Source organism: Procambarus clarkii, chromosome 56 (genome assembly GCF_040958095.1).
Source record: "Procambarus clarkii isolate CNS0578487 chromosome 56, FALCON_Pclarkii_2.0, whole genome shotgun sequence".
Classification (NCBI taxonomy): domain Eukaryota; kingdom Metazoa; phylum Arthropoda; class Malacostraca; order Decapoda; family Cambaridae; genus Procambarus; species Procambarus clarkii.
The window spans coordinates 19,335,070-19,350,069 of record NC_091205.1 but is presented as its reverse complement, the minus strand read 5'-3'; the positions used below and the strand labels follow the sequence as shown (position 1 = coordinate 19,350,069).

At 43.6% G+C, this 15,000-nt stretch overlaps 1 protein-coding gene across 6 annotated transcripts in view; it reads left to right on the top strand.

The window, feature by feature from the left end:
* LOC123770855 (agrin) overlaps positions 1–15,000 on the top strand; it is a 419,139-nt gene that overhangs the window by 359,661 nt on the left and 44,478 nt on the right. For 4 of the 6 annotated variants that reach the window (XM_069305808.1, XM_069305811.1, XM_069305813.1 and 1 more), the window contains exons 9-16: positions 264–293; positions 2,145–2,239; positions 2,463–2,577; positions 3,471–3,689; positions 5,964–6,287; positions 10,038–10,196; positions 10,399–10,523; positions 12,835–12,976. In XM_069305808.1, coding sequence (XP_069161909.1) covers positions 264–293; positions 2,145–2,239; positions 2,463–2,577; positions 3,471–3,689; positions 5,964–6,287; positions 10,038–10,196; positions 10,399–10,523; positions 12,835–12,976 — 1,209 coding nt within the window. The remainder of the gene's footprint in view (positions 1–263; positions 294–2,144; positions 2,240–2,462; positions 2,578–3,470; positions 3,690–5,963; positions 6,288–10,037; positions 10,197–10,398; positions 10,524–12,834; positions 12,977–15,000) is intronic. The other 2 variants (XM_069305809.1, XM_069305810.1) reach the window with 2 other exon arrangements.

Genomic DNA, 15,000 nt, shown 5'->3' with positions numbered 1-15,000 from the left:
ACATTTAACATATTTTTTCCCTAGTCTGTCTGACGTAAATCATTCTAATACTATACAATTTTTTTATCTTAAAAATTTTATTTTCAATCCTAATTTTCCTAATTTTTCAGTTAAAAATTGGGTTAATATGTCATAAAGTCTAATTAAAAGTTTTGCTAAGACTTCATAGATTGATAATATTTTTTTTGTTCAAATTCGTAATTAGTTAGGATAAGTGACGTGAATATTTTTGTATTTAAATGTTTTAATTTATTAATTTGCAGTTATCTCAGAGGAAAGCATCGTTCTTACAGGTAATGATTTGATTAATTAACCGGTGCACACCCCCCTCTCTTACACCTGATCTCCACACCTGGTCCCCCCCACACCTGTTGCTAGTATCTTCACACCTGTTGCTAGTATCTCCACACCTGTTGCTAGTATCTCCACACCTGTTACTAGCACCCTACACCTGTTGCTAGTATCGTCACACCAGTTACTAGCACTCTACACCTGTTGCTAGTATCTTCACATCAGTTACTAGCACCCTATACCTGTTGCTAGTATCTCCACACCTGTTACTAGCACCTCACACCTGTTGCTAGTATCTCCACACCTGTTGCTAGTATCTTCACGCCAGTTACTAGCACGCTACACCTGTTGCTAATATCTTCACATCAGTTACTAGCACGCTATACCTGTTGCTAGTATCTCCACACCTGTTACTAGCACCTTACACCTGTTGCTAGTATCTCCACACCTGTTGCTAGTATCGCCACACCTGTTGCTAGTATCGCCACACCTGTTGCTAGTATCTCCACACCTGTTGCTAGCACCTCACACCTATTACTAGCACCCCACACATGTTGCTAGTATCTCTACACCTGTTGCTAGTATCTCCACAGCTGTTGCTAGTATCTCCACACCTGTTGCTAGTATCTCCACAGCTGTTGCTAGTATCTCCACTTGTTGCTAGCACCCCACACCTATTACTAGCACCTCACACCTATTGCTAGTATCTTCACACCCGTTACTAGCACCCCACACCTGTTGCTAGTGTCTTGACAACTGTTGCTAGCCCCCCACGATTGGTAAGAGTACTCCCACACACCTGACCTCCACCACCCCTTCCCCCCCCCTACCACACACACACACACACACACACATACCTGGTCTAAGATTCAATACGCATTTAAGAATCCACTTGCGGAACCTGTACATCTTTTGTTAATCTTCGGCGACTTCGTTTAGAAAAATTATTAAACCGTCTACGAGAATCAAAACTTTCCAGTCAAATGTTATTAGCCTCCTGGTGGCTCATAAGCGTTATGTATGTAAACAAAACCGCCAAAGGCTGAGGAAAGGTGTAGAGGTTTGTAAATACACGAGTAAATGCTTGTTGACTTCTAGCCATGTCTCCCAACACGAAGCTAAGACGCCCCTACGAAGCGTTTTCTCTAAACATTTCCCGGCGCCATTTTCTCTCGGGTTGGGGGGGAAGCGACGAGGCAGCGCCGCAGTAGGAAGAGATGTTAATAAAAGTTTTATTTTCTGTATCGAGTCAAAAGTTTGGCGAGAGATTTGTAGCTGGATATTCTTTGATTTTGTTTCTGCGAGTTGGTAACAAAAAAGTTGGCCTCTGCTAGAGTTATTTTGACTCTGGAAACTTTATCCTGTAAAACGCATGGCGTTTGTTTTATTTTAGAAAACGGACTGAAGGGTATCTCAAACATTTTCAGAATCCTCATGAGATTTATAACAATTTGTACATTTCATTGCAGTTCTCACACATTAAGACCTATGTTCTTTGCGGTGCACCTATGATCTTTTAAAGGAGAAACTCACTTACGAGGTGTTGGTTTGTGACAAAGAAATATGTAATATACGAAATGTTTTCATTCCTGTCTCTGTCCGGGTCTGCGCCCCCCTGTCCTCCTCGCTTTATACACGGTGTTGGCGAACCCCCCTCAGACTGTGCCTCTTCACCCACACACATCACCTTACCTAGGTTTTTCCTCTCCACTTCTGACATGTTTCCTTCCTTTTCTTCCCCTCTTCCCTCGCCTCCCCTTCCCCGCCCCCCCCCCCCTCTCTCACACCTCTCCCTCCCGTCTCTCACACCTCTCCCTCCCGTCTCTCACACCTCTCCGTCTTCCTCCACTCAGCGGGATGTGAGAACAAGCAATGTGACTTCTACGGTGTGTGTGAAGCTGAGGAGAGCGGGGCGGGGCGCTGCGTGTGTCCTGAAGGATGTGTCAAGGTAAGTGGCCATACCTCTGGCAAGTTCAGACATTCCTGTCATGTGTCAAGACAACTTAATTCTGACTGTCGCTTGTCCAAAGAATTTGATGGAGAAATTGATGCAATGGTGAGGGGGGAAGGGAACCATCAGGGGGACAGTGCCAAGCCATTGGGCCTATATAACACACATGGAACAGTTGACGGGTGTGCTAACTGTCTGTCTCTCTCCTGCTGGGGTACAGGTAGAGAGCAAGGTGTGTGGGACGGACGGCATCACCTACCTCAACGAGTGTCTCCTGAAGGTCGCAGCTTGTCGCAAGCAGCAGTTTATCATCGTGGCTTCCAGAGGAGACTGTGGTGAGTCTTCCAGGAGTTTTCTTCCTCTTCCAGGGGGTCTCCTTCATCTTCCAGGGTCCACCAGGCTGTTGCTTGGAGCGGCCCACATATCCACTACAGCCTATTCTAAAGCACTTCTTGCAAGAACTTATCTAAGTGCCTCTTGAAGACATCCACCTTCGTTCCGGGAATAATTCTAATGCTTGCTGGGAGGGTGTTGAACAGCTGTGGTCCTCTGGTGTTCACACATACTGTTACTCACCTGTTCCTCCCAGAGTCTTTTATTCATCTGCTCCTCCTAGAGTCTGTTACTCAGCTGTTCCTCCAAGAGTCTGTTACTCTGCTGCTTCTAGACATGTCTGCCAACTCCAGTTTGCATTCGAACCTTTCCACATGTCGCGTGAGAATTTGATCATTACTTTTATTGAATATATATTTTGATAGATCGTCAGTGTTTTGATGTATAAATAATATTATTAGTTAAGTAATGTTAAATGATTTAAATTTTGATCAATGTTAATTCATTATTCAGTGACTTATTTTGACAAATATTAACTAGTTAAGATTTGTGAATGCTAGTTTTCTTTAAATGGATGTGAAGAAACTTTTATTTTTTCACCTAGTAACTGTAGCTCCAATTTTAACTGGTATATTTTGATTCTTATTTTGCCATTTAGGGAGAAAATATATATCAGAGGTTTTATGGTCATGTGGTACAGAACTTCGTCTGCAGGTCTGTTCCGCGACAATTCTGTGTCAATAATTCGCGTGTATGTCAACAGATCTGTGTCAATAATTCGCGTGTATGTCAACAGATCTGTGTCAAGGATTTACGTGTATGTTAACAGATCTGTGTCAAGAATTTACGTGTATGTTAACAATTCTGTGTCAATAATTCGCGTGTATGTCAACAGATCTGTGTCAGCATGTGGTGTGCAAGTATGGCGGGCGTTGCGAGGCTGGACGCTGCGTCTGCCCGAGAGACTGTCCCGCCACGCGGGAGCCCGTCTGCGCCTCCAACGGCCACACCTTCGTCAACGAATGCGAGATGCAGAAGGCCGCCTGTGGCCTGGAGGACGGCCTCAGGGTCACCTTCGTCGGGGAGTGTTCCGAGGCCCGCACTTCCGGCGTCAGTAAGTACAAATGAGGGAGAGGGCAGAGTGCAAGCTGTTGTTCGCTGCTGTAGGCAGGACAGAGTGCAAGCGAACATGCTGTAGGCAGGGCAGAGTGGCTATTGTCGCTGGTGTAGGCAGGGCAGAGTGGCTATTGTCGCTGGTGTAGGCAGGGCAGAGTGGCTATTGTCGCTGGTGTAGGCAGGGCAGAGTGGCTATTGTCGCTGGTGTAGGCAGGGCAGAGTGGCTATTGTCGCTGGTGTAGGCAGGGCAGAGTGGCTATTGTCGCTGGTGTAGGCAGGGCAGAGTGGCTATTGTCGCTGGTGTAGGCAGGGCAGAGTGGCTATTGTCGCTGGTGTAGGCAGGGCAGAGTGGCTATTGTCGCTGGTGTAGGCAGGGCAGAGTGGCTATTGTCGCTGGTGCAGGCAGGGTAGTGCTCATGGGAGGTTTTAAAGTCCTGGAGCAGACGTTGAAGATGGTGCTTGAAGATTCATGGTTCGCCGATAGAGCTCTGGTGACAGCAGTAAATGTCAATGGAGTAATGTTTACTGTTCATGTAGGAGAGAGAGAGAGAGAGAGAGAGAGAGAGAGAGAGAGAGAGAGAGAGAGAGAGAGAGAGAGAGAGAGAGAGAGAGAGAGAGCGAGAGAGCGAGCGAGAGAGTTAAAGACTGTGTGAGGCATAAAATCGGGTTCATAAATTGCGGAAAATGCCATCTTGGATGAATCAGAAGGGAAGGCATACGGGTTGAGGAAATGGAATTGGGGATCCTGGAGGTGTAGGAGAGGTTGAGGTACTACACTGATGACGCAGTGATGGAGATTGGTGGTGTTGGGGGGATGGTTGGGGGTTCGTGGAGGTGTGGCCAGGGTGGGGTTGGCAGACCCCGGAAGGGAACATAAAAAGAGGGGGACAAGAAATAGGTTTAGGGGGGCTCTGTAGTTATAGAGACGGAAGTTAGGGGAAAAGATGGGGGTTCCCAAACGTATATGTTTGAATAGGTCAACCCATCCTCCTGTTTAGATAGTCCTTTTTGTACAAAGTATTTTGTACTATGTGGACTATTGTACATATATTGACGAAATGGACAATTAAATACTAATACTTGGTACTCTTCACTTTATAGAGTCCGAAAAATAAAGCTAGAAACCAAACTTAAATATTCCTAGGCCTAGTATAGCACATATATGTACTATATTAGGCATCAGATAGCGTATATTAGGCCTAGGAAGGTTGGGTTAGGGTTTCTTTGCAACATCAATACATAAAACTTTTCCAGTTTGTCCAAATTCAATAGATTTCTACCTTCTAATTGCCTTTTGCGTCACTGTATGTACGAAGGCCCACATCGTTAGTATAGGTTCTACTTAAACACGGGGGTCTTTGAGCTGGAGAAAAAGGAATTCTTTTGGGAGGTTCCGAAAAATGCGTACAGTGATGGTGGGTTTGATTATTTTTAACTCCTCTGGGAGTGCATTTAGCACTCGATGTTGAAGAGTCCCGGACAGGTGTTGAATAGGGATGATTGCTGTCAATAAGTGAAGCAATCAGCCTCCTTCGCTTCACAGAGGACGCTGACTGCTCTCAATAAGTCTTTGAGTGTTCCATATTTTAACATGCTACTTGTTCGTGCTCCTTCAGTGTGTGTATAATGTTTTTGGGTGTCATCACTGCCTCGCCTGATCTGTCCTCTAAATCCTATTAATAAACAGTTTTCCTAAGAGAATTCCATTTATGTGTCTGCTGTGTGTAAGCTGAGCTATCTGTGTGTATGTGTGTGTGTGAACGGGATGCAACTTGAACTGTGTGTAAACTGTGTGTAAACTGTGTGTAAACTGTGCAGACTGTGAGCTGTGACTGGAGCATTAGGCCAGGTAGTTGACGTAGCACTACACAGAGTAAAAGAGTATGTGGCACCCCACACTATAGATGTGGCTGACCTTGCCTGTGTGGCAGCGACGCACCTGCTACAGCTGTAGCCGCTGCTACTACTACTGTAGCTGCGGCTACTACCGTAGCAGTCGCTGTTGTTGCTGATGTGCTGTTGCTGCTGCTGCTGCTGCTGCTGCTGCTAGTGCTGCTGTTGCTGCGCCTGCTCACCTGCTAGTGTCCATGGCTGCTGTCACTACCTGCGCCTCCCACCTAACACTACACCTGCACAGTTCCCACCTTGTCCCCAGTGTTCTAACTTGTGTGTGTGTGTGTACGTCTGCCACGTAAGTGTACGTATGTGTGTGTGTACTAACGGGTAGTGGCTGTGACTAACGTACATACTCGTGGGGGTGGCGCCTGCGCAGAGGACGACCCCAGCCTTGTGAGCCCTAGGGACTCCTCCCCGCCCCCTGTGGTAGTGATGGTGGGCCCGCCCGGCCGTGCCTTCCCCCTTGGCGGCCAGCACGACGGCGACGTGTGCACGGGGATGACGTGCGAGTACGGCTCGACGTGCACGGTGCTGGGGGACGGTCTACCTCGCTGCTCGTGTCGCCTCGACTGCTCCAATGTCCCCCAGAGTCCCGTCTGCGGCTCCGATCTCAAGATGTATTCCAGCGAATGTCTTATGATTAGAGAAGGCTGTCAGCGGCAGGTGGAGCTGAGACTCAGGCCCCTTGAGCTCTGTGAAGGTACCCACCCCCCCCTCAATCACACTCCCCCCCTTCAATCACCACCCCCCCCCCTTTCAATCACACCACACAACCCCCTCCCCCCTCGCCACATCATCCACACTGCTGCCACAACATCACCCGCATGTCCAAAAGCGTCTCCTTCGTGCATGTTGTAGTGTGGTATATGTTGTCCCCTTGCGCATGTTTGTAACGTGTCTATGTGCATGTTGTGACGTCATATAGAGGATGTATGTGCTTCGTGAGGAGTGACCTCTGACCTCTCAGCGCACGCCGAGTGACCTGGGAGTGACAGGTCATTTTCAGGGACATTTTAATTACCGATTGTTTTATGTATTTTGGAAAATATTACAAAACCAGAAATCCAACCCAATCGTGTCTCTTGGCTATGCGAAGGTTTATATTTGACAATATTTGGCTCTTCCTCGTTATTCAGGTTGATGTATTCATTTAGGTCATTGATCACAAGTTGTTATACATTACCCCCCCCCCCCCCCTCTCTCTCTCTCTCTCTCTCTCTCTCTCTCTCTCTCTCTCTCTCTCTCTCTCTCTCTCTCTTTTTTTTTTTCCTCCCTCCCCCCACCTCCCCTCCCTTAACGAGGCTTACGTAATGAGACATAGACAGGAAACATATTGTCAACCCAACAATGCGTCTACACTCTGCCTCCTTATGATTCAGAGCTGCTGTCACTCTGGTACACGCGTGTAATATCACCGAGGTTCTATAGAGTGTGAGAGTGTGACAACACTTAGTGAGCCAGCCAGAGGCTTAGGGCCCGCGCAGGAATATCCCTGCAAAAAAAAATATAGTGTGTGACATATTTATTTTATTTATATACAAGAAGGTACATTGGGTTTGTGAGACTACATAGCATGGTGTTTACAATCTCGTTAAAGCCTCTAGTACGCGCAGCGTTTTATTTTGCTTCCTATACGGTGCATGGACTTTTTTAAACCATATTTGTACATAGTGTTTACGTAAGCAATATTTATGCATGGACTTTGAAAGGTGAATGGAGAAGTCTGGAGTCCTCTTTTTTTTATATACTCTTGGCTTTTGAAGACTTTGAATATTAGTGAGAAATATAAGTTCTGGAGACGAGTATTGATGAATCTCAACAATTCAACAATGAATATAAACTGGGTTATTTTTGGGGATTTCTACCCAAGTGTCTTACTTTTTCTAATCTGGAATATATATGTATATATATATATATATATATATATATATATATATATATATATATATATATATATATATATATATATATATATATATATATTAGTATATTTTGGTAGCAGTCTTTCCTGTAGACATATATTATTAAATATGACCGAAAAAGTAAGATTAATAATTCTAACACGAATTTTCTCGATCTTTCGTACGTTTCTTTTCACTGTTGGTGGTGAAACAGTGAAAAGAAACGTACGAAAGATCGAGAAAATTCGTGTTAGAATTATTAATCTTTTTCGGTCATATTTAATAATATATATATATTGGGGGGGGGGGTACTATGTAGATCCTTAGTTGAAGGCAAAAGGTTAGCCTAATTTACATGCGTCTGCGTACATAGAAATCCAAGTTCACATATGTACACACACACACACACACACACAGTCCATTGACTGTTGAGAGGCGGGCCCAAAGAGCCAGAACCCAACCTCCGCAAGCACAACTATGTGAGTACACACACACTAACCCATCCTTTCGAATAGTACAATGCATTTGAACAGTACATTGTAATACAATATGCATATTGAATAGTACAATGTAATACAATATACATATTGAATAGTACAATGTAATACAATATACATATTGAATAGTACAATGTAATACAATATACATATTGAATAGTACAATGTAATACAATATACATATTGAATAGTACAATGTAATACAATATACATATTGAATAGTACAATGTAATACAATATACATATTGAATAGTACAATGTAATACAATATACATATTGAATAGTACATTGACGCACAAATTCACCTTAAGGTCAAAAACTGGTGCACTTGAGGTCTGGTCAGGGACCGGGCCGCGGGAACGTTGAGCCCCGGAATCATTGCAAGGTTAGGTACTAACAGTCACATCGGCTCGCAAAATTGACGTGATGTCCCGTTTTCTATTCGTGGATCCTCGGGTTAGGTTAGGTTAGGTTCGGGCAATTTAGCACATCAGTTTAGTGACATTGGGTTGTACCTAATAGCCAGCATTGCACTACTTGGCCTAGTATGCAAACCCAACTTGCCTAATAAGCAGAGTGGTTGTCGTTGTTTTCAAATACTTTCCAAATTTTGTTATTACAATTATTATTAAATTATATTAAGAACATGAATTATTGCCTTACTTATATTAGGTTATTAGGTTAGGATAGGTTACGTTAGGTTAGGTTATTAGGTTAGGATAGGTTAGGTTAGGTTTCGTTCGGTTTGATCAAATTTCTATGTTAGTTTAACTCAAATTAAAGAAAATTTAAATGATATATAATGTAATGGAAAGCTGAAAGTCGATCGCTTAGTGACCGTCTGCTGTTAGGGACGCCGCTGTGACGTCACACCAACGGCTCATTCATGCCGCTTGGCGCTCTTGAAATTCAAATTCAAATAAGTTTATTGAGGTATAAATGCACACAAAGGCATGAGGTAGCTCCAGCTATTCTCATCCTGTTCAATAGAACGTTGTTATTGTTATAAACAGCCTCCGAAGCACCAAGAGGCGGTTTATAAATAAATAAAATAAATAAATATGTTTATTCAGGTAATATGTTTAATAACAATAACAACAGTTGATTGGGAAGTTTTCTTGTTTATAAACTGTTAAATAAATGTAACCAAAGCCGTCAAAGATTGAGGAAAGATGTACACGTTCGTAAGTACTTGCGTAAATGCTTTGTGAATCCGGGTCGGCGTTGAGGTGACCGCGTAGAGTCCTTCAGGGAGTCCTAGTTTTCCTAATAGGACGACGCATTTTGACATATATTTTACCCATGGCCAAAAACTATCGTACTAGAACATGGTAGCGGCTGGCGAAATTGACGTACTGTCCTTCAGGTGTCTGACGTCTGAATGAACTGAAGTCCCTTCGAGTGTTTTCAAATTTTCAAATTCAAATTCAAATGTTTATTCAGGTAAAGTACATACATACAAAGTGTGATACAAACACTGATGGATTTATAGATAGAGCTAGTACATACAATGCCTAAAGCCACTATTTAGGTCATGTATGAGGGTCATGTATGGGTCATGTATTCTATTTCATGTATGGGGACCATTTCTGGGGACTAGGCTATGGCCGAGTGTGTGATTGCGATGGTGTTCTCGTCTTCATTAAAATAAATTTAATGTATTTGTATTATATTTATCCATTATTTATATCACTTTTACTTGTGCAAAAAATCGAATCGTTGATCTTGCTTGCCTCTTTTGACAAGATCTGATCCTGTTGCCAAGATCTTCCTGTTGTCAAGTTGACACTTGTCAACGGAACTTCTGGTGATATGACATCCACCCGCTGCTTGACGTTGACTGCTTGAAATGACATGCCCCATCAAACATGACTCCCTCTCCACACACACACACACACACACACACACACACACACACACACACACACACACACACACACACAAACACACACACACACACACACACACACACACACTTTCTCTTAAACCTGTCTTTGTTGATACGAGATTTACCAAAGCAACATCTCATCATCTTCCTGCTGCCCTTCGCAGACTTCGAGTTGACGCCCTGCAACGGGGACGAGCCCTTGGTGAACCCGGCCACGGGTCGAGACTTCTACTGCGGCAAAGGTCCTGACACGGAGACCTGCACTGCCGGGGCCTACTGCCACTGGACCCTCTCCTTCGCCAAGTGCTGCCCGCTACACAAAGGTAAGGATGTGCCTCTTGTGGTTCTCTCCACATCGAAGTAGGGCGTCGTGGAGTCGAAGTCGCCAGGTGGGTGTAGAACACTTGTATATAAAAGTAAACCTGCTTTAATAATTGCGGATACTGATTGTAATACGAGGTTCTGAACAAATGTTTAAAACCGACGCCATATGAATGAGATGAATCGTTTCCTTTCCCCCGGCAGAGGAGAACAAGACAGAGGTGGGTCCTTCGTGCCAAGAGTCCGCCCACGGCTGCTGCCCGGACCGTCGAACTCCCGCGCTAGCGCCCAACTACGCCGGCTGTCCTTCCATCTGCCAGTGTCATAAGGTGAGAGAGTGACGGACGGGAAGAGGAAAATAAACAAAATTTATAAAATCTCTCGGATGGGTATAAGGTGCATAATAAGAATAATTTCATAATATTGCATAATAAGCAATTTAATTGAAATTCGGTCCCAGGATGACACAGGTCAGATCGATCTCAACTTTTAAGAAAATCACCAATATCCTATGCAGGCGATGAGTCACAATAACGTGGCTAAAGTATGATGACCAGACCACACACTAGAAGGTGAAGGGACGACGACGTTTCGGTCCGTCCTGGACCATTCTCAAGTCACCAATATCCTAAATAACTTGTATATGCAAAACTCTGCGTGTTAGTGGGTTTATTAAATATACATTGTAGCAATAATCCAGTGTACCATGCTGTGTATATTTTAAAATTATTATTACTTTTAATCATCTATATATACTTCTAAATCTATATAGGAAGACCTATGGTCACCAAAGTAACTATTTTGACAGTGGCATCCAGACAGTAAGAGACAGATGGTCCTAGCAAAGAACAGACAGATGGTTGTCTTACTAACGCCGTGAACCCAAGCATGATAAGCTGTTAGCTTATCCTGTTCCTGTTTGCCCAACTGTTAAGCAGCCGCCTCGCTCAATATATTAACGCCAGCCGTGAATTTAGAAAACGTAAAACTGTGCAATCGGCACCGGGAATTGTTTTTGCAAGACATCAATTATGCAACATTCACAACTCCAATGTAGTCGGAAATTAAAAGGATATTGCAAACGTAGAGCCGCTCCACTTGCTCAGCAGTGAACACGCTACTGCAACAACAATATTCCAGCGCTCATATTCTGCTCAACCTTATCTTGACCTCAGCATTATCTTGCATGTAATAATATTAAAAGTAATATTAATAATACTGGTAATTACCAATACTGGTGATGGTAATAATAAATATTATTGCCATTATTAAGGAAAGGAAATGCTGTTGCCCACGAAAAGAAAAGTAAGATACGAGAAGAATATCACAGGATACTCTTCCTGGTCTCAGTCTTCAGGAAGATCTTTGATAAAAGCAAGTGTTGAGAGACTGGGAAAAGTTCTCCCGAGTCTGTCCTCAGACAGAGACAAATTGGGCTCTCGTGCAGTTTTCTTTGTTCAAAATGTTTTTTTTTTAGAGTTAATCGTTTCTATATCACAGAAAACGAATATCCTCTTTGGGCTCAAGGGGAAGCTGTTGCAAAAAACTCAACCAAGTGCTGAAAGCTCCACTTGAAGAGAAGGGTCTTATCATCTTCATGACAAAATCTGGATCCACACATGAGAGAACAGCTAGTTTTCAAAAGTCCTTATTCACACCACTAAACGACGTGTTGGCACAACATGTAAGCAATACATATTTCAGGGTCATCAAAGATTTCTTTGTGCATTTCACCACCATTGCACTGAATAACCTAGACATAATACAAAATAAAGTCCTGGGGCCAGATTCACGAAAGCACTTACGCAAGCACTTACGAACGTGTACATCTTTCCTCAATCTTTGACGGCTTTGGTTACATTTATTAAACACTTTACAAGTATGAAAACTTGCCATTCAACTGTTGTTATTGTTATAAACAGCCTCCTGGTGCTTCGGAGCTCATTAACTGTTTAATAATTGTAAACAAAGCCGTCAAAGATTGAGAAAAGATGTACAGGTTCGTAAGTGCTTGCGTAAGCGCTTTCGTGAATCTGGCCCCTGAGTGATAAATGGTACACCAGGATGATGATGATGATGATAATAATAATAATATTTTATTTATAAAAAAAAATTGAGACCCAACATATAGTACTGCTCAGAAGTACACGAAATGTACCTCTGGTATATAAGTATACCATATACTTATATATTTAATGTACAAAAGTATATGGTATATATATATATAAAGTATATGGCTACACTTTCGCTGGATGGCTAAGTCAGTAAAGCTACGAGTGAGATTTCAGTAAGTTTTAGACTTTTGTCAGTAATAAACACTAAACGTTAGATATGCATGTACTAAGAATGCAGTCATTGGAGCAGGACGAGAATCAAACCAGTGTTCTGGATATTCCCGGACGCGTGCTTACCTTAATTGGTTTCTTTTCCAGCCCTCCTCCAATTATTTTTTTGAATTACGTACACGTTAATGCAGTTTTCTTGTGCATGTACACAATATTACCTTGCTTTTTAGAACAAAAGTTAAGATTCTATTGATCATTTTATCCAATTTCCTCAATATTTTCTCTGGGGGAGATTTATTCAGTTGTAATGACACATGATGACAAGTTATTTTATCCATGGTGACCGCGACCTCAGCTGGGTGCCCACGACGAGACGTGTGACCCCGTGACCAATCAGTGTCGGTGTAAGCCAGGAGTGGGCGGCACCAAGTGTGACCGCTGCGAGCCGGGCTTCTGGGGTCTGCCCAGGATCCAACACGGCAGCCTGGGATGTTTACGTGAGTAGCCCCTCAATGTCTAGTTTTCTTTAACTCACTGTTCTTCCATTTTCTTCTTATGCGTAATTTTCAACATATCCCACTAACTTAACTTTTCTGCCACTAATAAATAAATAAATAAATGTTTATTTAGGTAAGGTACATACATACAAGAAATTTTTACAAAGATTGGTGGACTTATAGATAGAGCTAGTACATACAATGCCTAAAGCCACTATTACGCAAAGCGTTTCGGGCATGAAAAACTTAAATGACTAAAGCTTAATACTAATTGAGCATAAAGAGCAAAAATGAAAACATAGCTGAAAAGGCAGCACAAATACAATTCTGTCGACAAACAGCGCTCTTTAAAAAAAACAGACATTGGTTGACAATAGAGGGGTAAGGTAGGTTACAGGGAATTTATTAGGTATAGCTTCGTTTTTATCTTAAACTGGTTGAGAGAGGTACAGTCTTTAACATGGTTAGGAAGGTCATTCCACATTCTGGGTCCTTTGATTTGTAGAGCATTTCTAGTTTGATTAAGTCGTACTCTAGGAATATCAAAACTGTATTTATTTCTGGTGTGGTGCTCATGGGTTCTGTTACAACCTTCTATGAAGCTTTTGAGGTCAGGATTGGCATTACAGTTTAGCGTTTTATATATGTATAATACACATGAGAGAATGTGCAGTGACTTAATGTCTAACATATTCAGAGATTTGAGTAGGGGTACCGAGTGATGTATACCTGGAGCCTGGAGGTGTGGTATATACCTGGAGCCTGGAGGTGTGACATATACCTGGAGCCTGGAGGTGTGACATATACCTGGAGCCTGGAGGTGTGGCATATACCTGGAGCCTGGAGGTGTGGCATATACCTGGAGCCTGGAGGTGTGGCATATACCTGGAGCCTGGAGGTGTGATTTATACCTGGAGCCTGGAGGTGTGGCATATACCTGGAGCCTGGAGGTGTGACATATACCTGGAGCCTGGAGGTGTGGCGTATACCTGGAGCCAAGTATACACCATTCACCGTTATTCCTCCCAGCAAATTACCCTCAATCTAGACCAGTTATCACTTTGGCGATCCAATAAGTGTAACCGCGGGCAATAACATGTAGGTAATGAGACAGGTGTGTAGTTAATGAGGCAGGTGTGATGGGGTCCACCTGTTACATGCACCAGCTGTGTGGTGGTGTGTGTGGGGGGGGGGCACCAACTGGTGGGTCTGTCAGGAGAGGATCTTGTTAGAGCTTGCATGCATTTACCTGTTTTGGTATTCATGTGTTTTTTGTATTTGTGTTTTTAGTATTTATGTGACACCAGTACTTACCTAGCGAGAGTTTGCAGTACCGAGCCTCAGCTCTTGGAACCCACCTTTCCAACTCTCGGTTGTGTAGTGATTTGACTTCCACTTCTTTTACCAGATTGGCATACAAGAGGGGATACCCAGCTGCCCTCGGGTCTCTTTCTCCCCCTTCTATCATCTCTCTTTACATCTCCTCCCCTCTCCCCTCCTGTCTCCCCCTCTCCCCTCCGGTCTCCCCCTCTCCCCTCCTGTCTCCCCCTCTCCCCTCCTGTCTCCCCCTCTCCTCTCCCCTCCTGTCTCCCCCTCTCCTCTCCCCTCCTGTCTCCCCCTCTCCTCTCCCCTCCTGTCTCCCCCTCTCCTCTCCCCTCCTGTCTCCCCCTCTCCTCTCCCCTCCTGTCTCCCCCTCTCCTCTCCCCTCCTGTCTCCCCCTCTCCTCTCCCCTCCTGTCTCCCCCTCTCCTCTCCCCTCCTGTCTCCCCCTCTCCTCTCCTTCTCTCTCTTCCAATCTATCTTCCTTTCTATCTAGAAGTCTTTCACGTCTCTAGTCTTTCACCTTCATCTATCCCTCCGCTCGTCTCCTCTCTATTTCCCAACATCCCTCTCTTCTTTGCCCTCTTTCCCTCTCTGAAAATTTAATTTATATATTACAAAGCACCGAAAACTGCTGAACTCAATGGAAGGAAAACACATCATTGATTTCAGACTTCATGGAAAATAGCTGGGGAGATTTGCTAT